Below are 26,342 nucleotides of genomic sequence, written 5' to 3' on the forward strand. Positions count from 1 at the left end.
TATCTCATAGCTGGCAAAATAGTCATGGCCTCCATAGAGCTTATGGTCTGGTTCCAACACAGTATCTGTTACATAAAACGTGTTGCACACATCTTAACTAAATTGAAAAGCAGAGTGCCTCTGAAAATCCTCAGCACACTCATGTCTAAAATAAGGATGAAGACCTTACATCAGCAGTTAACATAAACGTTTTCTATCATCTGTGTATAAAATAATGGGTACAAGTAAAAGCTACAAAATTAAGGGGTGAGAATAGTAACTTGACGACTAACAATGAATGACTGTTATCATCCAGTAATATGAAAATACATGAAAATGTACAACAATATGCATCATAGAATATACTGTGTATTCTTTCTCATAATCCAAGGAAACCAGAGACTTTGCTAAAACCTGGAGCCAAGACATCCTAAAAGTAATAGGGTTTAAAATTGGGATTAATGTCTTATTCATTGCAGTCTAAACTCCATAAACAGACAATTCTTAAGAGGCTCCTACCACAAAAGAACTTGTTTACCGTGAAGGAAAAGGGCCTTTTCTTTTCTCCAAGTCGCCTTATGAACTCTCATCAAGACCACACTGGATGCCAGCACTCTCCTAAGCTGCTGGCTGCTTCCATATTTGCTTCAGTCAGAAGGGCAGGGCTCGCGAGCTTCAGGAAAAAATGCAAACCCACAAAATTATGTAAGATGTCAGAGTCCAAGTATTCAGGCCTACTGTGTTATGAAAATTGTGTGAGTCTGCATGCCCACTGGCTTTTGAATGGCACCACCAATGTGTGGTATGAATCCAATTTCTTCCAGGACTCTTTGGAAGAGCTGAAACTGGTGGTGAGAGGCTCGCTGATCCAGGTGGCCAGCCTGCAAGACTGCTTCCTGCAGCAGAGCGAGCCACTGGCCACCACAAACACAGGTATGTGTTCTCAGGCCATTTGCTCACCTCCATCAATAAACCCCCAGGCCCGTGATGGGCTGGGTCCTATCCACGAAGGGTGGGCTATCAGCAGGGCAGTGTATAGGATGTGTCTACAGAAATCAGGCTTTTTGTGCCAAAGTCCAGGGCAAGAGGTATCTTCATTGCATTTGTATTTGTATAACTCATAGGAATTTGGACTAACTAGAGCCGTGGCATCATTATCATTATTTTTTAGGCGAGTTAGATGAATTTTACCCCATGTTAGATTCTCATACCCTGAGTTTTTCATCATGATAATTCTCTGGGAAATCATTTGTTTTTGAGTCACTGTAGAAATAGCTGTCACTTTCTGACGCTCCTTTCCTTCCGCTGTTCCTACAGGAGACTTTAATCGGCAGTTCTTGGGGCAGATGTCACAACTAAACCAACTACTGGGAGAGGTGAAGGATCTTCTGAGACAGCAGGTAACAAGCTGGATGGACCATCAGAAAAGCCCTATAACAGAGACGCTGTCTGTTGGAGCTGATAGCACTGCAGGCCTGCAGAGTCAGGGAAGGGCCTAGAGCCAGACCTCAGGTGGCCCCATGCAGCCTGCTGCCCTGGGGCTCTGCTGGAAGGGCTCTGAAACTAGGGGGCTGTCGGATGGTAAACATAGCTGGGCTCCAGGCAGAATGGGGCTCCAGGCCGAATGGGAGCCACCCAGGGCCGTGTTAACATTTCTTTAGGTTCTGTTTCACAGTTGGCCACTCATGGATTCTCTCGTTCCTGGATTATACATCAGGTACTCCTTTTCCATCTTTTTTTTTTTTTCCCTTCCCATTTCTAAAGGTCAAGGAAACAACATTTTTGCGAAACACCATAGCCGAATGCCAGGCTTGCGGTAAGTGCTTTTCTAGTAACTGGCACGCTTCTGAGTTGGACCAGCAAGTGCGGACTGCGAAGGGCCGGGGTGGGGTGGGGGGGGGCTCCGCTGGCTGCGGTCTGTGGAGGTTTGGCACCGAGGTGGAGGGAAGGGAAAAGAAACTCACCGGAAAAAGCTGAACCACATCCTGTATCAGCTCTATTTTCTTGGTGGTTTGGAAACCTGTGGATGATGGTTTTTGTCTAGGTCCTCTGAGCTTTCAGTCTCCCACCCCCAACACCCTGATACCCGTGGTGCCCGCTGCATCCCCGACACCCCCAGTGCGCCGCTGTGATTCCAACCCGTGTTTCCGCGGCGTGCGATGCACCGACACCAGAGACGGCTTTCAGTGCGGACCCTGCCCTGAGGGCTACACAGGAAATGGGATCGCCTGTTCCGACGTCGATGAGGTGAACAGTCAGCCAGACAGAGGGGCCTCCCTCGGTATCGCATACAGCCTACGGCTTATGGGAAGAGAGGCCAGGTTGATAACCGAGGGCTGACTTGGGTTGACCTCCAGGCCACATAAAAACAACTCCCTCGGGAATCTTCAGAGACCCATGGGTGGTGGGGAGGCGGAGGCTCGACCTATGGTTGTGGCCGCCTTCCTTGTGCCTCCTGTCTGGGCTTCCCACCGCGGCGGTCCCTGTTGCTGCAATGCTGAGATTTCAGCCTTCGACTCTGCCGCTGATTCTCATAAGCAGTCTCTGGGACTACTGTGATTTTATTGTACACGTATGAATGTGGAAAGGGAATGATCTGCGTCAGGGTATATTTTAGGGATTGCAACTGATTTCTTAAGGCTTCCAGGAGTGAGAGGAATCTCAAACCAACAAGACCTTTTGAGGAGGCCCCATAATCTGTGAGTAACCAAATGTGCCCAGAGACCGAGCCAGAAAGACATGTAGGGCAAATACAGGCTGTTTGGCCAACTGGCAAAGCCTCTGACAGAGACTGTTTCAAGACCATAGTTATCCAATCACTGGTCCAGTCTCGAGGAAGGCAGTGTTCATAGTGGGTGGCAAGGCTGCCCCCAGCATCTGCCTTTGTCTTTCCATCAGATGGTAAAGAATCTACCGGCAATGCAGGAGACCGGGATTCAATCCCCCGGTCAGGAAGATCCCCTGGGCAAGGGAATGGCCACCCACTCCAGTATTCTTGCCTGGAGAACCCGATGGACAGAGGAGCCTGGCAGATTATAGTCCATGGGGTCACAAAGAGTCGGTCACAACTGAGCACCTAACACTTTCACACTTTCAGGCCAGAGGAAGGCTGGAAGGAGCTTAGCTTACGTACATGCATCCTACAGACTTGTGGTAGCCGATTACCACGCCAGGTAGTAAGCAATCAAGACGATCTCTAGTCATCCCTCCTTTGGAAGAGCATCTGCACATGTTTCACAGAACTGCATGTGGTTCTTATCTGTGAACTGGAATTTTCCTTCTTTTGAAAGGGCAGGAAGTGGTCATGTTTTTTACATTAGTTGAAGTGACTTTAAAAAAAAGAGAAGAATGAATCTCCTAGACTGTGAGAGCCGTGCAGCAGCCATGGGCTCAACGGGGTCCAAAGTCAGGAACAGCCCCTGATGAACCATGTCTTACTGAAGATCGAGCTGCCCTGGCTTGATCTTCTCAAGGTCTTTTTCTTTGAGTAGTTGCTTTAATAATGCCTTTGGACTCAGTGGCCACCTGACAAGTGGTCCAGGAGCACTGTTCTCTCCCAGACATTTTTAAATTCCAAGTTACAATATCAGGGAGTTTGCCCTGGAAGGTGGACTGGTTAACATTAGGGCCCTTTCCACTCGGCTGTGCTTCATTCTATATTATAGCGAAGCTCACAACAAGGTAACCTCCAGGCCGTGTGGGTCAGAGATTCTATGAGTCACTATGAAATTGGAAGCCTTTATTGCCTTTGATTATTTCAGCCCCCCCAAAATGGATAGTTAAGTGATTCCATAAGTTTGTGCAAAGAGATGAATGGATATTTGAGCGTGTGTTCTCCCTGTGGCCACAGACTGAATTTTTGTTTCTCTCTAGTGCAAGTACCACCCCTGCTATCCTGGCGTGCGCTGTGTAAACCTGGCTCCTGGCTTCAGATGTGATGCCTGCCCGGTGGGCTTCACAGGGCCCATGCTGCAGGGCGTTGGGATCAATTTCGCCAAGACAAACAAGCAGGTGGGCTGAAGTGGTGGTCTTTTGATCTTTAATCGCCAACAGGAAACCTTTGGTAGGTTCCCGTCTCTTTCCATTCCACAAGGGTGTGTGGAATGTCCTCAGGCACTGTGGGCACATTAGCAGGTTTTTCCAACTCATTTCTGAATATACGTGTCCATCAAGGCTGGTGAGGAGCAAGCTAGTCAACTGGGATCATCGAGTATCTTTAGAAAAGCAGTGAAGGCAATGAGACCGGATGTGTGGCTGGATCTGGGCTTATTTTCTTGGTAGCTGTTTGAACGATTAGTGACACAATAACATAAGAACTGGGGAAACAAATAAAAGCTTTGAAAAATTAGGTCATGTCTATAGAGTCATTGTTGCTGATCAGAAGCTGTTTTAGAGATGAGAGGATTTCAAGAGTAGAAGTAATCCCCTGGGGAAAACCCCCTTTCTTCTTATATCGGCTATAAATTGCCATAAAGCTCTTGAGCAGTTTGTGACAGTCTCCATTTATTTCTTGATGTTCTACTATATCCTGGTCATTATTTAACTGACTGACTGTGAAATTCTTTCTGATGTATTCAGCCCTTAAAAATGGTTGGTCTATAAATATATTTTACTACCTTAGGGAAATTATTCGCTTTGAAGAGGACAGAGGTTCATTATTTCCTAGCTGCCTATCAAAGAATTCTAGAGGGCATCATTTTTTAGGCTGGAGAAAGGAGCCAAGCTAGACACAGAGGGATGGCAAGAAGTCATTAAAGTAATGGCCTAAAGCTTTACTTCCTCTTCTGTAAAGACAGAATCGTCAAGACTAAGCCAAGGGAAACAGACAAGAAGAAATAGCAGGTGCCTTATGTAAGCTAGGAAGGAGCCCTTCCAGAGGATTTCCAGTATGGTAGAAGGAACTCAAGTCGAAGGGAGCCAACTCGCTAACATGTAACAACAAATTTTAATGCATGACCAATATCAAAAGAAATACAAGGAAATGTGCAGGTTCTAGAAACAAAGTGGGAACTCAGAACCAGAGCTATAGATGGAAGCTGATGCCACAGCAGCTCATGGGAGATGGAAGATGGGTATAGGCCCTCCAAGTGGGAAGCTGGGGTTCATGCACTGTGTGGGTATAGCAGATACTTCTGGAAAGACCTAACACCCCTGAAGAAAGCCAGAAGCCTCAGAGAGCTACCCTCCTCATTACAAGGAGATGAAAAAACTTCCCTAGCCATCCCCCTGCAAATCAACAGGAAGCTCGATGTCAGTTTTGGGACATGGTTGACAGCAAATCATGGTTCCCCACAGCAAATCAAAGCTCCAAGCTTGTACAACATAAAGTTGTGAGCTCCAAATCTGTGTTAGACATAGCATGCAGAAAAAAAGCCCTAAAATTGATGTAAAAACTATAGCCTTAGAGAAATAAAATCCCCAGGGCCCTGGCTGATATCACTTTGTGAAGATGTGAAGAGACTCCAAAACTCAGGGCCCGTGGGACACCCTCAAGCAAAAGCAAGGCCACTAAGGATATCCTCATAAACAAAAATGTAATTTATATAAAGAAGCTACCCTGAGGAGACATGACAAATATAAAGTGAGTTCAGAAGGAGAAAAGGAAAAAATAGATGCCATAGTTAAGGGATAGGGCAATGTTGGAAAAAATATATATAATCAGGTTTTTAAAAATAACCAAGTAAAATTTATTCAGTGAAAAACATAATAACTGACATCAAAAATAAAATAGGTGAGCAAAACAGCTAGCAGGGCATTTATTGTCTGGAAGGTATGTCTAAGGAAATCATCTGGAATATAGCACAGAGAAAGAAAACTATGGAAAACAGGGATGAGAGGTTAAGGGTCAAAAGAGATTAAGAAAGTCTAATATTTCTTTAAGTGTAGTTACAAAGAAGGAATAGAAGGAACAGGAGCAGACGGGAACTAAGGATTTTTCAGAACTGAGTAAAGATAGGAATCCTTGAGGAGAAGAAATGCATGAGTCCCAGGCAGAATAAAGCAGAACCTTCCTGAAGTTGTGGAGTAGACTAATCATGTTAAGATTCTGAACAACTTTAAATACCAAGGAGTCAACTATCACTTGGAATTAGGTTGAGCCCAGACCAATGCAAACACAGGGAGATGGCCAAAACGGTGCTCTGATGACCAGCCACTCTGAAAGTCCATGTTGTTGCTTCAACCAAAGATGTCAAAACAAAGCAAAATGTATTTGCCTGTCTACTTAAACAGTGCGCCTCTTTCAACTTTTCCACGCTAGGTCTGCACTGATGTTGATGAGTGTCGAAACGGGGCGTGTGTTCTCAATTCTATCTGTATTAACACTTTGGTAAGTATGTTTCATGGTTCTTGTTATTGATGACCAGTTGTTAAAACAAGTGTGTCTGTAAATCATAACCCCAAGGCAGTAGAGAACATAGGGGCATAATAGATTTGATTTGCAAATGAGGATAAAAGTTTGTGCTGAGGGACTTCCCTGGTAGTCCAGTGGTTAAGGCTTGACACTTTCAATGCAGGGGTTACGGGTTCAGTCCATGGTTGAGGAACTAAGATCCCACATGCTGTGCAGCATAGCCACAAAATAAAAAGTTTTGTGCTGAAAGAGTTTTTACTGTAAGAGTAATGGATAAGTAATTTTTTATATAAGAATAACTTTATGATGGAATTCCCTGACAATCCAGTGGTTAGGACTCTGTGCTTTCAATGTTGAGGATGCAAGTTTCAGTCCCTGGTCCAGGAACTAAGATCTCACAAGCAAGAGTAGCGTGTCCAAAATAATCATTTTCAGAATGCCAAACTTGTTCTTTACCATCTCTCAAAGTTGCAGTGTTGGGCTTTCAGATGAATGTTTATTTAATAAAATATTATCATTCTTATATTTTTTAAATAGGAAGAGCTTCTTAGTTTTGTATTAATAGTTCAGTATTCTAGAATAGGCATTTTACTGGTGACAATTCCCAAATGGTATTCATCGTTTTTACGGAACTTCTCAAAAGTCATTTGTATTAAACTGTTTAACACTTAGGGGTCTAAATTTTAACTCTTTGGAAAAGGGTTTTATTTCTGGAAGTTCTGTTGACTTTTTCAGGATGGTAGATGTATCAGAATAGACCGTCAGGAAAGAACTAGTGGCTCCAGCTACCGCTGCCTCTCGCTTCCCTGGTGGTTCAGCAGTAAAAAAAATCCACCTGCCAATGAAGGAGATATGGGTTCAATCCCTGGGACAGAAGATCCCCTGGAGAAGGAAATAGCAACCCACTCCACATACTCTTGCCTCAGAAATCCCATGGACTGAGGAGCCCGGTGGGCTACAGTCCATGGGGTCGCAGAGTCAGACAGGACTGCACAACTAAACATCACTGCTTCTCACTTACTGTATGTTCCTGGGAAAGGTTTTTAATCTCTAGGTTCCTAGTTTCCTTGTATGTCAAAGCATTTTATAAATATTGCCATTTACTTTAATCCTTACAACAATCTGTCAGTAGGCACTATCATTATTCCCATTTCACAGCTGAAGGAGCTGAGGCCCAGTAAAGTTAAATAATTAGGCGAAGACCACACATCTCATAAGATGTCCAGTTTGCCTGCAGAACCGTTTATATTCCTGACACTGCCTGCTAATATACTGGGACTTCCTGCTTCTTAGCTTTTTACCAGCAGAAAGCTAGTCTGCAGAGATAGATCTGGGAGACGCTGACGTGAAGATGATAACTAAAGCCACCCTGGGAGGAGAAAAGTAGGCAGTGGAATTGTCTAGAAAGTAGAACTCTAGAGAACCTCAAAAATGAACAAGTAGGCGAAGGAAGGCGAGCAGAGGAGCAAAGAAAAGCAGAGAACTGACCAAAGGCTGTGGTTCAGTGAGGCTAACAGACCAAGAAATATCACTGGAGGGAATTTCCTGGCAGTCCAGTAGGTAGGTCTCTTCCAGGGCCCGGGTTCAATCCCTGGTTAGGGAACTAAGGTCCCACAAGCCCTGAGGTGCAGCAAAAAAAAAAAAAAAAAAAAACAAAAGGACCTTCCCTGGTGGTTCAGTGGCTAAGATTCCATGTTCCCAATGCAGAGGGCCTGGGTGCTATATCTGATGAGAGAGCTAGCTCCCACATGGTGCAGCTGAAGATCGTGTATGCCACAGCTAAGTCCCCACACAGCCAAACAAATCAATATTTTTAAAAAATCACTGGAGAGCATCTTTTGTGCTTAGTGATTAAGGAGCTGTGAGTGACTAAAATCATTGAATTGTATACTTTACATGGGTGTCTTTCATGGTATGTAAATTCTATCTCAGTAAAGCTGTCTTTAAATAAAAAGTCAGGCTTGCCTTGGAAGTGCTATCCCAATGGACCTGACAGCTCGCTTGCCAGGCTTCTTCCCCACCAGCCCACCTCATCAAAAATCCTCAGTGCTAGGCCACCAACAGTTCTTTGTCCATCACTTGATTTTAAAAAAAATAATAATAAAAAAATTTTTTTTTCTAACTTGCCTTTTAACCAAACTGTACCCTTTGTCCCCAGAGTAAATTCTCTCTCTCCACCTCCCAGGGCTTCATTCAGGTTTTCACCCCTTTCCTCCTTGTCCTCCACAGTGGAGCTTGCAAGACCAAGCAGCTCCCCAGCCAGCCTTCTGCCTTTGGTTCTGTTCTCTCATGTCTCTGTGGCCGGCTGTGGCTTCCAGTCTGCTGGTGTCTCCCTCAATATTCACACAATGTTATAAGACACACACATTACAGAGGCAGGCATGGGGCTCACTTCATCCTGGCATCATCCAGTCCATGGACAAATAGACACCACCATAGGCCTTTTGCTCCCAGGTCTGAACATCGTCTCGCTCTGCTCCTTGCAGGGATCTTATCGCTGTGGGCCTTGCAAACCAGGGTACATTGGTGATCAGATGAGGGGATGCAAAATGGAAAGAAACTGCAGAGATCCAGAACTGAACCCTTGCAGTGTGAACGCCCAGTGCATTGAAGAGAGGCAGGGGGATGTGACATGTGTGGTAAGTAATCTGCTGCTTGCTTCAGAGTAAAAGTACTCAAAAACGAAAGCAATTCCATCAAAATAAATGAAGGATGTGGCTGTAACAGAGGCAGCTGAAGTTTGTGGGGAGCAATCTGAAGTCACCTAACCATCAGCCACCTTTGCTCTCTCTTGACCATGGGTCAACACCGTCTTCCTGGGCAGGTTGGTGGTGGAGCCCCAGCTCCCATAAACCCTCTGTGGGAGGCCCAGGAGGTGAGCCCCAGGACCGGGGAGAGATGGCTTCCCTCGACTAGTCCCCTCGATAAGCTGCTGGTTTACATGAGCACACTGCCCTTCCTCATTGTCCTCGCCCTGAGGACATCCAGTTTCCAAGTCTGGCCTGACACTCCGGGAGATGAACTGCCCTGAGTAAACCCTCCACCTTCCACAGCACCAGCTGTTCTCTGTGCCCGCCTACGCCAGGCTCAAGAGGAGCTCCTGAGCACTCTCCTTCCCATGCAGCTCCCTGCCCGGGAACCGCCTGGGGAGGGGAGGGCAGGGCACTTCAGCCTCGCGAGGGTCTCCCACCACTCAGGTGTGGAGTGGGCCCTTGGTGAGGAATGGAGCTTGTTACTGCCATCCGTCCCCAAATCCCCAGCCCCGGAGTCCTGGGGACTAGGGGGCTTCTAGACCTGGCTAAATAATCCGTCTTCAGCTGTTCACATCCTGCTTCTTCCTCCCTGGGGAGGCAGGCCCCTTAGAGTCTGGTGTAGCAGTCAGCCTAAGCCGCAGGATGGATTCTGGGAGCCTTCTCCCTTCTTCATACCGCGGACTTCTTTACCTTTTTGTTCTCAAAATTTTCTACTGTGAGCATATGGCTTTCAAATAGGAAGAATGAAGAGAATCAAAACCAAGTTAAAGAAATAACTGTAATACCATCCGCTCTCTCCAGTGGTACAAGTAATTTGTACAAGGTACTGACAAGGGAATGACCTGGGTTGAAGGGGGAGAAAAAAAACCAACAATTTCTTTAATTCCTATCAATGGGGCTTGTTTATTCCCATTGAGAGGCAAGCATATATCTATGTTTAAATCCTCATCTTTTGTGAACAAATTAACAACTCCCCTGGGATGGTGGGTGATGGGGCTCTTAATGTGTTTTTGAATTTGTAATAAGGCCCAGCGACAGATGGTGAAGGATTAATACACTTGGAGTGACTACTAAAATAATTTAATCTGTCAGAAAATGGCTCATTAAAAACGTATTTGTTCCTAGAGGAAATTTTTTTCTTCATTAAAATGAGTCAAGGACGATGCCCCCATGGGTGTGCTTTCCAGGCCTTCTAAAGGCCCTACTGAAACAACTTAGCGGAAATAAGGGTAGTTATGGGAGGGGTGTCTTTGGAACCCTGCCTTCCGTGTCTCTGGTTGCAGAAGAGGGGTGTACGTGATTGAGAGCAGACTGGCTGCAGCCTAGGAAGTCTTAAATCACCTTATTTTGATTAATGAGGGCAGGAAATGTAACGTTAACTCGTGTCAAGTTTCTTTTCCCTTGGCCCTGACGCTGTTCCCCAGACTCACCCCTCCTCCCTCCCCCCACCTCCCTGGCTCCTTGTCGCTTTCCAGGCTGCTTTGTCCCTTGTCCCTTCTGTTCTGCCTGTTCCTTCAGGTACCTATCCTGCTCCTGGGCTGAGCTTCAGGGACCACCTCATACCCCGGACACCCTTATGGAAGGATTGCCTTTCTCTTAGGTTTATCATTCATTCTTTAACCCGGCCCACTAGGATATGGATATGAGGGGGAGAACTCATGTTACCCAAATACATATGGCAGAAGACATTGAACTGGGACAGTCTTGAGTTCAAGTCCCAGCCCTGAGACCTTGGGCAAGGGACTTCGCTGCTCTAAGTTGACTCTTTTGTAAAATTGGGTAATGATGACCTTGTACCATCACTGTAAGGACTGGAAAAAATGCCTATAGAGTCTGGTCTGGAATAACTGTTACTTTAATGCCTATTCTACTAGCAATGAAGGCTTGCCCTCAGCAGCTGGTGGTGGCAGGCAACTTGGGTAGACTTTTTCAGAAGAATAGAGAATGCACAGTCTCAGCAACGCACCTGTGGGAACCTTCTCCTGTTCAGTTCAGTTCAGCTCAGTCACTCAGTTGTGTCCAACTCTTTACGACCCCATGAATTGCAGCATGCCAGGCCTCCCTGTCCATCACCAACTCCCGGAGTTCACTCAGACTCATGTCCATCGAGTCAGTGATGCCATCCAGCCAGCTCATCCTCGGTCGTCCCCTTCTCCTCCTGCTCCCAGTCCCTCCCAGCATCAGAGTCTTTTCCAATGAGTCAACCCTTTGCATGAGGTGGCCAAAGTACTGGCGTTTCAGCTTTAGCATCATTCCTTCCAAAGAAATCCCAGGGCTGATCTCCTTCAGAATGGACTGGTTGGATCTCCTTGCAGTCCAAGGGACTCTCAAGAGTCTTCTCCTGTTAGGGGATATGAATAGAGGTTAAGCACCTTGGAAGGTTCCCTGTGTGGTGGAAATTGATCTAGAAGACCATTAGATACAGAGATACGGCACCAAGATGATAAGCAAAGTGCCTCAACAGCCTCTCTCCCCATGTGCACATTTATTTCCACTGGAGAATGTTTTGACAAAAATCCCAAATTACAAATATTAATATAAATAAATACACTTGAACCAGGAATTTCACACTAAGAAACCAGAAGGTCAAATGTACTAGAATTTGTCAACTGTGCAGCAGGACAAATGGACTAGAATTCTCTGTGGCAGCGTTGTTTGCAATAGAGAAAGGCTTTAACAACTTGACGCCCACCAGTAGGGGCCTGGTTGAATTACTTAAGGCACATGTATTCCAGCTGATGTATAATACATCTGTGCCCATTAAAAAGAATGACACAAATCTACATGCAGTGATATGGAGAGTCCCGAGATGTCATGTTAATTTTTAAAACTCAAGGTGCAGAGTAGAATACATGTGTGCTACCAGTTGTGCTAAAGGATCAACAAACAGGAAAAGAATATGTGTTTGCTGGTCTCTGCCCAGCGTGTCTCTGAAAGTATTCAAAAGAGTGGATTGCCTGGATTCCTGAGCCCAGGAGCAGGAAGGAGCTTTCACTCTGCCTTTTGCATTTTGAACCATTAGACTACAATATTCAAAACACAGCTTAATAGTTTTAAAATCCTACCAACAAAGCCTCCTGGCTCCGGGCCCTCCCTCTGGGCCTGTGTACAGGAGCAGAGGCCCTGGTAAGCCCCATCCTCCCACCAGGCTTAGTGCCTGGGCTTTTGACAGGCTTTCTCTTCACAGTGTGGGGTCGGCTGGGCTGGTGACGGCTACATCTGTGGAAAGGATGTGGACATTGACAGTTACCCTGATGAGGAACTGCCATGCTCGGCCAGAAACTGCAAAAAGGTGAGGGGGACGAGCAGGAGAAAACACACACAAACACACACACGCGCAAGCACATATGCACTCTCGCTCTGTGGCTTTCCAGAGCCACATCGGATATGGGGGAGAGGTTCTGTGGGTTCCATTCAGAACTGTATTTTTAAAGTAGCTGCGTCTCAAATGTAGCAAAACAGCCATTGACAATAAAGTCAGATAGGTGCAGTGTGTTGAGGTCAGAAATAGTTTTTGATTGAGATGGAGATGGGGTGGGGAAATGGGGAGAAGGGTAAAAGGGTACAAACTATCCATTATGAGGTGAATAAGATCTGTGGATCTAATGTAGTTAACACTGTATTGTATGCTTGAAATTTGCTAAGGGTAGAACTTACATGTTCTCAGCAAAATAAAGGTGGGGATAAATATGTAAGGTGATAGATATGTTAATGAAATCAGCAGAGGCATCACTTCACAATATACACATGTACTAAATGATCACATTATACATTTTAAATGTCTTGCAATTTTGTCTGTTAAAATACCTCAGTAAAGCTGAAAAAAAGACAAACGTAGATGTCCCCCTGATCTGTGTTTCTCCAACTTAGGACAACTGCAAGTATGTACCAAATTCTGGCCAAGAAGATGCAGACAGGGATGGCATTGGAGATGCCTGTGATGAGGATGCTGATGGAGACGGGATCCTGAATGAGCAGGTAGGCACCTGCTTTGCTAGGAGGGCCTGGAAATGGCCACGTGCCAGAGACGGTGGAGGAAAGTCCGTGAAGTTCACTGTTTATATGAATCATCCCAAAGGTCCATTTCCACGCCTGTGTTTCCACAGCACTGTAACTTCTTATTCTAAAATTCTGAAATGTTTAACATACAAAAGGAGCTCTGAGGAGCTTTGACCCCCGGAGGTCTGACATCTCATGCCAGTGGCAGGGGGGTGGGGTGGTAGGAGGTTGACTGGCATCCACCACAGGACCAGGCACACAGCGAGTCTCAGTAAATGTTGGTCTTGGGATCCTTTAGGATAACTGTGTCCTGACCCACAACGTGGACCAGAGGAACAGTGACAAAGACATCTTCGGGGATGCCTGTGATAACTGCCGGAATGTGCTGAATAATGACCAGAAAGACACTGATGGGGACGGGAGAGGAGATGCCTGTGATGACGACATGGATGGGGACGGTGGGTTTGCCTCGCGTTGTCCTTTCCTTGGGACCTATCTGTGCTTTTCTCCTTGTTCTCTCTTAGCAGCAGGAATAGAATTGCTGATTCTGAAGGCCTTCCTGCTCTGGGGGGTTCTACATGGCCTGAGCCTGGGGGACCCCAGGTCCACTTATTTTTGTCTACTTATTTCTCCCATGTTTAATAACCTTCATGCTCCAGGAACTTGACGTCATTGCCAGAAGCTGTAGGAATCCCTTCAAGCAGTGTCTTGTCAAGGCTGTGTCTTTGGAGGACATCTGTCTTCTCAGACTGCAGCTTCCTCCCTCCTACCGTCCTTCTCAAGCGTAAGAGCCCTAGAAGTGGAAGATTGAGGGAGAGGGGCAGAGCAGGGGCAAGTGCTGCAGCCCCAGGTCAGGCTCCTCATGCAGAGAATCAGAATCAGGTCTTTTCCCACAGAGTGGAAAGGGCCATCAGGCAGGTGGCTGCATCAGCCAGCTCCAGGGTCCACTGAAGGGCCTCATACTTTGGTCTGTGTGAGTAGCACCCTGGAGAACAATTCTAGAGCTCTGCAGGCCATAAGAAGGACATTTGTTTCTGTATAGCTCCCATAGAACAGAGATGACTGTCATCAAAGTATAGGCTGGATCTGATCATTTCTGAAAAACATATCACATTACAGGACCTTGAAGGAATATCCTTTTAGAAATACACCATACCCACCAACACCCTACTCCAGAAAATCCACACCTCTCTAAAATGCAACCTTACCTTCTATAAGCCGGACAGCTGGTAAATCAGCTCAGCAAAATGAACAGAAAAGGCCCTGAGTTGCAGCATTTGCATTTCCAGGATTTAAGTACCACTCCCACCATCCCTGGTTCCAAGGTACCAAGAGAAGATGACACAATTGAACAGGAAGCTGGGGAGAAATGGTGTGAAGGGCCTGGCTCCAGCCCACCACCACCCAAGCCCTGGGGCCCTGGTAGTAACAGACCCATGAGCTCCTCCTTCCCCGGGGTTGGCCCTCTTGATGCCTCATCTGGACACAGTGATAGCCCTCAACACCTTGGACAGATTCTAACTTGCTGGATAAATGTCTCAAGTCACTGTTCGTTTTTGAGCCTCCCAGAATTCATCCTTTGATGTTACCTCAAGATAACTGCACCCCTGGAGAAGGGAATGGCTACCCACTCCAGTGTTCTTGCCTGGAAAATCCCATGGACAGAGGAGCCTGGCGGGGCTACAGTCCAGGGGTCACAGAGAGTTGGACATGACTGAGCATGCACACACAGCAGATAGCTGCTGGAAGGGCTGGTGCTCCCCAAGGATGGCCTTGGCAGATGCCACTCCCCGCGTGTTGGCCTGATCGCTACAGCTCCTGAAAGTCTGTGCTCCAGACCTTTCTGTGACGTTCGCCTGACTCAGGGAAGCATTCCTCTCTTGCAGGAATAAAAAACATCCTGGACAACTGCCAGAAAGTTCCCAATAGTGACCAAGAAGACAGAGACGGTGACGGTGTAGGGGATGCCTGTGATAGCTGTCCTGAGGTCAGCAACCCGAACCAGGTTAGTAGGACCCAGAGGAAGCCGAACCCCAGGCTGAGCGCCCCATGCAAAGATGCACATTAAGACCAGCGTCTGGAAGAAGCCAGCAGAGCCCACCAGCCCCGTTCGCTGCTGCCGCCTTCCTCCTATCAGCAGAGGTGATAATGTTGTATACCTAGGACTGGAGGTGATGGGAAGGACGCTGCAGGACATCTGGGGCCCTCTGACTCACCTCACAGGCTGTAGAGTCCCTCTGAGGTCAGTCATAGGAATCTAAGGATGCTCAGGACAAGTTTTTTTTTGTTTTTTCTGCTGAAAGGAAAATGTAATGGAAATTAACCATGGGGAGCCTCATGTCCCTTTCATCCCCAAACCCCTGTGTATGGACATTTCAGATAAGGTTCGATCAGTGATGCGCAGTTTCTCTTCTCTGCTCCTTTCTGTCTGGATCCTTGGGTGTGATGTGTCACGTATTTTGAAAGCCCTGGGAAGGGGTCGTCATTGTTGCCCTCTGACTCACTCCCGTTCTGGCTCCACTCCAAAATGCAGAAGCAAAGCAGAACCTGCCTGCCTCATCCTCGTGTCTGTGGTTGGCCCCCTTCCGACCTGAGCCGGAGGGCCGTGTCTGCACCTGCCCCCACACTGCCCCGGCGCCCTTCTCCAGTCAGCCCATCTGGTGTGTAGGCAGCCCGTCCTTGGAGCTTGATATTTTGGAAGACTTTTTTGAAAATTCAGCATTGTGCCTACACCAATATGGTGTTGTCCTTTTGCAGTTTGCACCACCCCAATTTCAAAGAAATAATTCCTGAGATCCAGTGATGATGGGCCAGGTCTGCCTTCTCCGGAACGTTCTGTGCAGGCCTAGGGATAAATAACACATTCTGTTCCCTTTGCAGTCTGACGTGGATAATGATCTGGTTGGGGACTCCTGTGACACCAATCAGGACAGGTATGGCACGTCTCCCAACTGCATAGGACCAGATGAAAAGTCCAGAGGGATTTTTCTCTCTCAGAGCTTTCTGCTGCTACTGTGCTTTGGGGGCTCTCTGGGTAGATTGAGTTGCTAGAGGAACAATAGCTCTCTCTCTGGTCAGGGTCGCTGCACCTCTGTGGATGGAGGAGTTGACTGTATCAGGAGGGGTCACGAGGCACTCGAGCAACTGAGGCTCCATCACAGGAGAGGCCGTGTTAGAGATGGGCTCTGGAGTGACACACCTGGATGTAAATCCCAGTTCTCCACTCACACATCAGCTAACCGTACACATCAGTTGCCCATCTCTCTGTGCCTCCATTTCCTCATCTGTAAAATGGGGCTAAAAATGGAATGTAGCTCTTAGGATGATTGTGGAGGTTGAGCTAATTTTATGGAAAGTACATATCACAGTTTCTGTTACATGGATATTAGCTCTTTTGCTCTTATATATTCTTTCAGCTCAGGGAAGCTTCACCATCAGCCCCCAAATAGAGAGCTGCCAGTTTGCTGAGAGATCTTTGTGATTTCATTGTCTCTGGAATTTTTTCATTCAGTTTTCTTTTCTTGGGTGGAATTGTTCTATGCAAATGAATGCTGTCAGCCCTGCTAGTCCCACACGGATGGAGGCCTATGTTAGGACAAAGAGCTGGATCAGATGCTATAACAACATCAAAACCGTAGACATGGGCAGCTCTGCTAGAGGCACCTGCAGTCCGATAGTCTGGACCCTGTCATCTCCGTAGGGAATCATAGGGGCAGCAGGACAGGGATGAGAGAGGGAAAGGGGTCTGAAAGGCAAAAGGAACAAGGTAGCTTCCCTCCTCAACCTCTCCTCAGAGGCTGCCCTACAGCCAGCAGCTCTGAAGCCCAGCCTTGCTCAAGGATAGATCCTGTCAAGCCCCATCTCCATCCACGTGCTCCATGTCCTTGCTGCAGAGTACATGCTGGCTAAGTGAACTTCAACATACTTCTCAGTCGGAGTCTCATTTCTTCATCTGCAAAGTAGAGATAATTGCATGCATCTTAAAAGTGATGGTGCAAATGAAAGATAATGTGGGTAAAGCTCCTGGCGCAGTGCTGGCCCCTGGGTGACCTGCAGAAAATGATAAGTGAGGTATTATTGTTCCCACAGCATGAGGAGAGGCGAGTCCGTGACAAGCTGACACAGGATATCTCTGTTGTTGAGTGGAAGGTGGGACTGGTACCCTGACAACTTCCCTCGGTGATGAGCATCACGAATGTTCCCTGTTGCAGGTCATCCTGCACTCCGATCGCCATCTGAGCTCTTTCTAAAATATCCTGTCCCACCAGCCTCTAGAAGTTGCCTAAAATAAATGACTCATTTGCTACATTTTAATTCCCACAGACTTGAGGACAGAAACTGCTTGGTTTTGCATAAAAACGTTCAGGGCTATATGGCATGGCTGCTGACGGCAATAGCTCAGGCTTATGTTTTGGAAAACAGCCCTGCCACAGGCCCAGGAACCCCGCTGTTGGAGCCGACCTCACTTTCCCTGGGTCCCATCTGGGAAGCGTGGCCTGAAGGGCATGCACTGGTCCCTGGCCTCCTTTTCCCATCCCATCGTGGGGGTAGTTGCTGGCCCAGGATGGGCCATGGGTAGAACTGGTGAAAGGAATATCTGCTCTAATCCCGAGTAGCCATAGGAGGCCACTATCCACTCAGGGAAGCCTAGGGACAGGGCACACTCTTCCCCTGGTGGCCGTCAGGCCTGGAAAGAAAGTGAGACTCAGAGACTGAGAAGTATGTGGAAGTCCACTTCTTGTGTGTTCATAGCTGATGCTTCTCGGGTCTACTGGCCAGGCGTGGTGAAAAGCATTAGGAAAGGAAACACCATAGGGCCTCCCAAGGGCCAGGCCCCTGGAAGTGGTTTTTCATGTATAAAAATGTAATGTGCACTATTCTAATCAGCCTTCAGTCTCAAGCCTGCGAGATGGGCTGTTACTGTCCGCATGGTACGGAGAGGGATGCTGAGCCACGGAGCGCCACGTGTTGTGTTGGGGCCACGTGCACGGCCGAGCCAGGGCTCTCAGCCAGCACTTTGGCGCCCCTGCCCCTCCCTCTCTTCTGCTCCCAGAGTCTCTGCGGGGATCGTAGTCGTGCCAGGGACTGAAAGGGGCATCTGGTTACAGAATCACAGAAATTGACCCTTATTTTGAATAGAAAAGATCTACTTGTTTCAATAGGTTGGGGAAGTAGGAATTGGTCTCTGAGGCCCATAAGGCAGCCTTATCTAAGGACCTGTGAAAGTTGCTCAGTCATGTCTGACTCCTTGACCCCAAGGACTGCAGCCCGCCAGGCTCCTCTGTCCATGGAATTCTCCAGGCAAGAACACTGGAGTGGGTTGCCATGCCCTCCAGGGGATCTTCCCAACCCAGGGAGCGAACCTGGGTTTCTTGCATTGCAGGCAGATTCTTTACTGTCTGAGCCACCAGGGAAGCTTAATAAAAGACCAAGCCTGGTTAAGACCCCAAACCCAAACTCTCCCTCCTAAGAACTGGCCTCCTCATGTCCCCTGCTGAGCTGTGAAATAGCCCCTCCTTCCCTTTTCCCACAGCGACGGAGATGGGCACCAGGACAGCACAGACAACTGCCCCACCGTCATCAACAGTGCCCAGCTGGACACTGACAAGGATGGGATTGGTGATGAGTGTGACGATGACGACGACAACGACGGCATCCCAGACTTGGTACCCCCTGGCCCGGACAACTGCCGGCTGGTCCCTAACCCCGCCCAGGAGGACAGTAACAGTAAGCGGGCTCAGCCCAGGGCTGCCCTCGGCCAGGCTCACGGCGGCCCACCTCTGTCGGGGCCCAGCTCCTTTGAGCAGCCACAGCTTGTGTGGACAGGGGGGCCCTGGGAGCCACGTGTCTCCAGCTGTCAGGGCAGGGAAGCAACCATGCGCTTGGGGCTTGCCCACCCCTTTCACCAGAGTCCCAGTGGGAGCAGGAGGGAGAGGAGGCCAGGGCAGCACAGGCGGGGGTGGGGTTCACAGGCTCCAATGCCTGCAGGGAAGAGGTGTGCACAGGGCCAGAAATGAGATGGCAGAGTTGTGAGCATGGTGGTAAGCGTACCCATGCCACATACGCAAATTCAAATCTTGATACTAATACCACCCTGTTAGCTGGACAAAGGACAGTTTGGGCTAGATTCAGCCTAAGGGTCACTGTAAGTTATTCTGAGAGAGTGTCTGGTGGCCATGGGGTCCCTGCTTTTTATGGGCCATAGTCCAGAAAGTACTACAGACATTTGCTTACGTAAGGTCAGACTTAAGATCCACCCGTCAGTGAGATGCGATCCTAGAGGACACCCAGGGTTTCTTGTCAGGTCAGCTTTGAACAGTTACCCTCACGCTGCCGCTGGGAAGGCCTTCTGACCACCTGCAGTGGGGTTCACCCACCCACCACAAGGACCCCGGGGCCGGCTTAGGCACAGCTGGCTCCAGGACTTCTCTCTCCACGCAGACTGAAGACCTAGCCCTGGCGCTGGGCTCTCTTTGGCTCCTGTCACAGAGGGGGTGGCATGGGGGTGGTGGGCATTACCCAGCTCCCCTCCTCCATTCCCTCAGGTGATGGAGTGGGAGACATCTGTGAGGCAGACTTTGACCAGGACCAGGTCATTGATCGGATAGACGTGTGCCCAGAGAACGCAGAGGTCACCCTGACTGACTTCAGAGCCTATCAGACCGTGGTCCTGGACCCTGAAGGGGATGCCCAGATCGACCCCAACTGGGTGGTCCTGAACCAGGTGAGTGTCACGGAGCTGGCGGTGGCTCAGCTTTGCCTCTCAACACAGGCTTTTTAAAAAAAACTAATTTTTATTGGAGTATAATTGCTTTATAAAGTTGTGTTAGTTTCTGCTGTACAGCAAAGTGGATCACCCAGACATACACATATCGCCTCCCTTTGGCCCTCCTTCCCATTCAGGTCTGAGTCGAGTTCCCTGAGTAGGTTCTCACTAGGTGTCCGTTTCAGACACAGTATCACTCGTGTGTAGGCGTCAGTCCCAGTCTCCCAGTTCCTCCCTCCAGCCCAGGCCCTTCTGAGAGAAGTAGGTTCTTTGCAGGGTGCCAACTGTGAGCCAGGCACTCGCCCATGTCACATTTATTCCCCACAACAGTCCTGTTGATGGAGCACTTTAAGTAGCCTCATTTTACAGATGTTGAGCTCGAGTCTTGTGAAGCTTGAGTGACTCCTCAGGGTAGCATGGCAGGTAAGCAGCTGAGACTGCTGGATCTGGGGCCTGGGCAGTCTCCCTAGACCCATGCTCCTAGTCTCTGCAGGAGGTGCCTCTGTGTGTTCGCCTCCTTGTGGAACTAAAGAAGGCAGGCACAGAGAGGCTTAGTAGATTTTCCAGCATCACCCAGCAGGCCACATTCATTAAAAGCATATGTATGCATTAATATATGACATTCGTTTTTCTCTTTCTGACTTACTTCACTCTATATAACAGGCTCTAGGTTCATCCACCTCAGATCAGTGGACTCAAATTTGCTCCTTTTTGTGGCTAGAAAAATGGTTACTGATGAACCTATTTGCAGGGCAGGAGTAGAGACAAAGACATAGAGAACAGACTTATGGACACAGCGAGGGAGGGAGAAGGTGGGACAAAGTGGGAGAGCAGCACTGAGACATGTATATTACCGTATGCAAAATAGATGGCCAGGGAGGACGATGCTGTGTAACACAGCTCAACCCCGTGTTCCGGCAGCCCAGAGGGGTGGGAGGTAGGTTCAAGAGGGCGGGGACCTAGGTATACTTACAGCTGATTCATGTTGTATGGCAGAAACCTGGAGAAGGAAATGGCAACCACTCCAGCATTCTTGCCTGGGAGATCTCAGGGACAGAGGAGGGTGGCGGGCTACAGTCCGTGGGGTTGCAAAGAGTTGGCCACGACTTAGCGACTGAACAACAGCAACATGGCAGAAACCAGCACAGTATTGTAAAGTAATCATTCTCCAATTAAAAATTAAAAAAAAAATTTAAAGCATATGTTCTCTAATTAAGAGTCTACTAAATCAACTCAGTGACAGTTTTAGCAAAACTGTTTCTACTCAGCACTGAGGTTTTGTTTTGTTGAAAAGTATATGCTTGCTTTGAGCACATAACAAGGCAGGGCAGTTCTTCAGATAATGAACTCTTTACATGGAGCTCAGATATCACTGACTCCTCACCGGTGATGCCTGAGAATCTGAGCTTCCTCGAGCTTATTCCATCCCCTCTGAGGTTAATCTTAACTCCTGCATTTCTCTCTGCAGGGCATGGAGATTGTGCAGACCATGAACAGCGATCCTGGCCTGGCAGTGGGTATGTCCAGGGCCTCAGTCAACCCTTGTGTGGAATTCACTCTTTCCAGCTACCCACGTGGCTTGCCTGTTTTTCTCATCTGCTCTGATCTTTACAGGGTACACGGCTTTTAACGGAGTTGACTTTGAAGGGACCTTCCACGTCAACACCCAGACGGACGATGACTACGCCGGCTTCATCTTTGGTTACCAGGACAGCTCCAGCTTCTACGTGGTCATGTGGAAGCAGACAGAGCAGACCTACTGGCAGGCCACCCCGTTCCGAGCTGTTGCAGAACCTGGCATCCAGCTCAAGGCACTCGTCTCCCTTTCTTCTGGGCCCTTCACCCTCCTCTTAAATTCTGTGTTCTCCCATATGGCATTTATTAAGAAATCGATGCATTTGCGCTCAAATCTGGGAACTCTTGAATCCATCCAGGGGGCCATGCCTTCGCTTCTCTGTATGAGCTGCATGCTCCCCTCTGGGTGAGAATGTCTGACCCCAGAGGTGGGGAAGATTTAGGGGTACATCTTCGGGCACACTCCCCTTGGAAAATGACTAATGTGTTTCCTTGGGGTGGCCAACTTCGTATAGGAGGGCTGGGAATCTACGTCCGTCACCCCTGCTAGGAGGAAAGGCAGAGCTCAGAGCCCTCCTTGGCCAAATGTGGGGAGCAATGGGTCTGACAGCAGGGAAAGCCTGGACCAAGTTAGTGGAATGCCGGCCAGTGCTGATCACTGAAGGCTGGGGATGACCACAGCAGAAATGGCATTGAAGTGTTTACGCCTTGTGTCCAGATTCAAGGCGGCCGGGTTGCACCTGTGAATCCTGACCCCATCACTACCCCAGGGATACGGGATGCAGGAAGTGCAGTCTGTGCATCTAAGACCTTGCTCATGTCATCGTCCAGGCTGTGAAGTCCAAGACGGGTCCAGGGGAGCATCTCCGCAACTCGCTGTGGCACACGGGGGACACCAGTGACCAGGTCAGGCTGCTGTGGAAGGACTCCAGGAACGTGGGCTGGAAGGACAAGGTGTCCTACCGCTGGTTTCTGCAGCACCGGCCCCAGGTGGGCTACATCAGGTAGGCGCTGCGGCCCCTCCTCCCACGTCTCCGAGCCTTCGCTTCCCTGAGCAGACAGCTCCTGGAGGCGAGCGAGGACCTCAGGCTCCCAGGAAAGAGGCAGGAGGATACCCCGCTCAGACTGACCACCTGGACGGTAGGGCCACACTGGGGGTAGAAGGACCTTCTGTGGGGGAGGCCTGGGCACCAGGACAGTCTGCCCCTGTGACCTGTGTGAGGCGAGACTGACTCTCTCATCCGCCCTCCCGTGTGGTCCCTCTGGGCCCTGTATCATCACTCACCTCAACATTTCACGCTGCAGTGAGTCCCTCCTGGCCTGAGAAACTCCATGAGAGCAGCACCAATGTCTCATTTTATCTTGGCCTCCCCTGCACCTGACAGAGTAATGGCACACTCTACCCTCGGCATGAGCTGACCCTCTTGTGAGCCCATGTTCCGCCTTATGTCCCTGTGAAAGTGTTAGGTGCTCAGTCAAGTCCGACTCTTTGCAACCCCATGGACTGTAGCCCACTGGACTCCTCTGTTCCTGGGATTCTCCAGGCAAGGATATTGGAGTGGGTTGCCATGCCCTCCCCCAGTGAATCTTCCCCACCCAGGGATCGAACGTGGGTCTCCCACATTGCAGGCGAATTCTTTACCGTCTGAGTCACAAGGGAAGCCCTTGGAACTGCCCTGTAGGACTGTTTAAAAAAAACAAACACCTATTTCTCAGAAGCTAGAATGTCTTAGAACCACATCTTTGACATGTAGTCAATGTACTTTGGAGAAGGAAATGGCAACCCACTCCGGTATTCTTGCCTGGAGAATCCCAGGGACAGGGGAGCCTGGTGGGCTGCTGTCTATGGGGTCGCACAGAGTCGGACACGACTGAAGCGACTTAGCAGCAGCAGCAGCAGCAGCAGCAGCAGCAAGGTACTTACTTTCTCATTCCTCAGACTTACAGATCCATACCAGTTTATGCAGCACTTCTTTAGGAAGGGGTGCTGATTGCATTTTCCTGACCGGGGCAGGAAAGCTGCCAAGTGGGAAAACAGAAATCATGAAAGCTAGTTCATACTTTGTCTTTCTTTGAGACTTTACACCAAATGTGATGTCTGTCTAGAGGGAGGTTGTCATATTCTCAGCCCTATTGAGCTGCATGCCCCCTTTTTTTATAACAAATATTTTGAAACGCCACCTCTTGCATCCCAAATGAAGTCATAGAAAATATTACCTGCATGATGTTAAGGATCAATCTGATCCCTAATGGAGAAATAAGATTTATAACAAAATCGTGTAAGCGCTTGGGCACAACCGTAGGAGGTTGCTGCTGGCCTGTGTACCTAGAATCACTGCAGAGGTGATGTCCTGCTACAGCTCGTGTGTTGTGGCCACAATGTGGTATTGCCAGCAGTGTTCTGAATTTCTAAAATAATGAGCAGCTACACAGAAGGACAAATATCGTATGATACCTCTTATGTGTGGAATCTAATAAAAGGATACAAGTGAACTCTTTTACAAAACAGAAGCAGTAGATGAAGAAAGCAATGTTATGGTTACCGGGGCGGGGTGGGGGGGAAGGATAGATTGGGGGGTCAGAACTGACATATGCACACTACTATTTATAAAACAGATAATAAGGACCTACCGTGTAGCACAGGGAACTCTACTCAGTACTCTGTAATGTCCTTTATGGGAAAAGACTCTAAAAAGAGTGGATATGTGTATAACTGACCTACTTTGCTGTGCAGCAGAAAGTGAGACAACATTGTAAATCAACCATACTCCAATAAGGTGAATAGTGAACAGCTTAATTTTTAAACAAGACAATGAAGTACAGTTGACTTGAACAATTTGGGAGGTGGTTCCCAGACCTGCAATGGACAAAAATCCACCGATGCTCAAGTCCCATGGTTGGCCTTCTGTATCTGTGGTTCATATCTGCAGATTCAACTACCCGCAGATCATGTAGCGAAATAGTATTTATGGGGGGAAAAAAATCCACATATTAGTGGGCCCACGCAAACCTACGTTGTTTGAGAGTCAAATGTACTCAACAGTTTATCAGTTTACCCTGGAAAAAAATCAGTTGATATTAGTGCAAAAATACTTGATATTCACAACTGAGTTGGGTTTTAAGCCCAGATAACTAGAAACAGGACAAGGGTCTGTTCCTACCAAGGGTCTGGAGGAGCACCCCAAAGGTGTCTGGATGCAGGACAGGTTTTCATTGTTCTCTCCAGAGCCTTGTAAGCCACCCAACATCCCTGCCTTCTGCCACTAAATGCCATGGTGACAGCCCAAAATGCCCCCCCCCCCATTTCTAAAATCCTGCTTAGGGAATGCTGTCCCTCCCAAGGAAAATCACTGCTCCTGGATCCCACCAATTGAATGATATCAGTCAGACCTAGGGAAGGGCAGTGGTTTTTAAGCATGATGTCTGGATAGGGTAACTCACTGCACAGTGAAGTCACAAAGCCTCTTGGTCCTGGGTCGTATTGTGCTTTCTGACCCATCAGTGAGGACCTGTTGAGTTGGACTCGGTGCCCAACCTCATCTAGGCCTTTCGAGGGACAGAAGAAGGGCAGATGTGGACAGGTCGTCCCTGACTTCATGGCTCTCCCAGTCTAGCAGGGAAAGGGAAAAAGAGCAGCCGGAAGCACAACCCAGGTCTGAGGAAAGTGGAAGATGAAACAGAGCAAAGACGTGGGTAGCCAAGAAGTGGGACCCCCTGCCTCCTGATGGGTGGCTCCCCCTGACCTTGGTTTGAAACCCACTCTGGCTGTGTCCACAGGGTGCGATTTTATGAAGGCTCTGAGTTGGTGGCTGATTCTGGGGTCACCATAGACACCACCATGCGTGGAGGCCGGCTCGGCGTGTTCTGCTTCTCCCAGGAAAACATCATTTGGTCCAACCTCAAATATCGCTGCAATGGTAATGTACATTCTTGTTACTGAATAGTATTACTACAAAAAAAAAAATCAAACAATGCCACCTTATTGTATAGTACACATCTTTCCCAGAAGCCAAAAGTCATGCCACATATCCCTGAAATCTGAGGGTCCCTCTGTGATCCAAGCAAAAGGCAGATCTCACGTTTCCTATTTGATAGATGAGGAGATGGAACGCTAGAGAATTAAACTATTAAACTGCTTGGCTTGGGACATAGGGTTCTGTGAGAGATGGAGGCAGATTTAATTGAGAGGCAGCCTTCATTTTCATATAGCTCAAGCACAATCATAAACTCAAAACCCATTCTGCCTGCTCATTTTCTTTTGGCCTGTGAATGACGCTCCTGGGCTTTAAGCCAACAGTTTGCAAAGCTGCCTGAGGTAGAAAATGGCTGCGGGGTTGAGGGGTAGGGGGGGAGTGCGTCTTTGGGGGCTTGTTGGGCGGGCTGACAGCGACCCCTACAGGAGGCCTCCCAGCTCGAGATGCACTAGGGCTGGAGGGAGCCTTCCTAATGCCCCTGTGCCTGTCCTCCTTTGCAGACACCATCCCAGAGGACTTCCAAGAATTTCAGACCCAGAATTTTGATCGCCTGGATAAATAAACAGAGGACGCAATCCGTAACTGCTTTTCCAAACACTAAAGTCATATGTTTTTTAACTTCCTACAACTTTCTTTGTATACAGTGTGGCTTTCTTTTTGCCCACCCAGATATACCAAACTTCTTATATGAATGTGGCAATAAAGAAGAGATGATTTCTAAAAACCATGTTACCCAGACATCATTCCATGTGGCTCAGGCTTTGATGGGGACTCTGCTGTTCTCTGTGGAAAGTCCACAGAGAATCGCCAGGGGCTCTTTCTTCCTCAGTCGTGAGGTTGACCATGTACATCAGTCAGAAGGCTCAGGCCAAAGGTCTCACCTTCTGTTTGTTTCACAGAGAAGCGTGACAGTTCCATGCTCACCTCAGCAGCCTCCTTATTTG

The 26,342-nt window shown here is 48.3% G+C and overlaps 1 protein-coding gene and 1 long non-coding RNA gene across 2 annotated transcripts in view; one reads left to right on the forward strand and one right to left on the reverse strand.

Moving 5' to 3' along the window:
- Window positions 1–26,122, forward strand: part of THBS4 (thrombospondin 4) — a 53,660-nt gene extending 27,538 nt beyond the window's left edge. The window contains exons 4-22 of the mRNA XM_027971492.2: window positions 804–912; window positions 1,297–1,379; window positions 1,744–1,795; window positions 2,024–2,226; window positions 3,853–3,990; window positions 6,239–6,307; window positions 8,818–8,970; window positions 12,272–12,376; window positions 12,955–13,062; window positions 13,382–13,541; window positions 14,970–15,088; window positions 15,964–16,016; window positions 18,617–18,810; window positions 19,629–19,807; window positions 21,318–21,366; window positions 21,464–21,660; window positions 22,256–22,428; window positions 25,202–25,341; window positions 25,899–26,122. Of these exons, the coding sequence (XP_027827293.1) occupies window positions 804–912; window positions 1,297–1,379; window positions 1,744–1,795; window positions 2,024–2,226; window positions 3,853–3,990; window positions 6,239–6,307; window positions 8,818–8,970; window positions 12,272–12,376; window positions 12,955–13,062; window positions 13,382–13,541; window positions 14,970–15,088; window positions 15,964–16,016; window positions 18,617–18,810; window positions 19,629–19,807; window positions 21,318–21,366; window positions 21,464–21,660; window positions 22,256–22,428; window positions 25,202–25,341; window positions 25,899–25,960 (2,346 nt within the window). The 3' untranslated portion in view covers window positions 25,961–26,122. The remainder of the gene's footprint in view (window positions 1–803; window positions 913–1,296; window positions 1,380–1,743; window positions 1,796–2,023; window positions 2,227–3,852; window positions 3,991–6,238; window positions 6,308–8,817; window positions 8,971–12,271; window positions 12,377–12,954; window positions 13,063–13,381; window positions 13,542–14,969; window positions 15,089–15,963; window positions 16,017–18,616; window positions 18,811–19,628; window positions 19,808–21,317; window positions 21,367–21,463; window positions 21,661–22,255; window positions 22,429–25,201; window positions 25,342–25,898) is intronic.
- On the reverse strand, window positions 11,555–18,745 carry LOC132660153 (uncharacterized). Its single transcript, XR_009601409.1, has 2 exons — window positions 15,300–18,745; window positions 11,555–14,179 (listed from the first exon to the last, which is right to left on the reverse strand). It is a non-coding gene; the product is annotated as an uncharacterized LOC132660153 (long non-coding RNA).
- Window positions 26,123–26,342: the final 220 nt, after the last annotated feature.

This window comes from Ovis aries, chromosome 7 (genome assembly GCF_016772045.2).
Source record: "Ovis aries strain OAR_USU_Benz2616 breed Rambouillet chromosome 7, ARS-UI_Ramb_v3.0, whole genome shotgun sequence".
Lineage (NCBI taxonomy): Eukaryota > Metazoa > Chordata > Mammalia > Artiodactyla > Bovidae > Ovis > Ovis aries.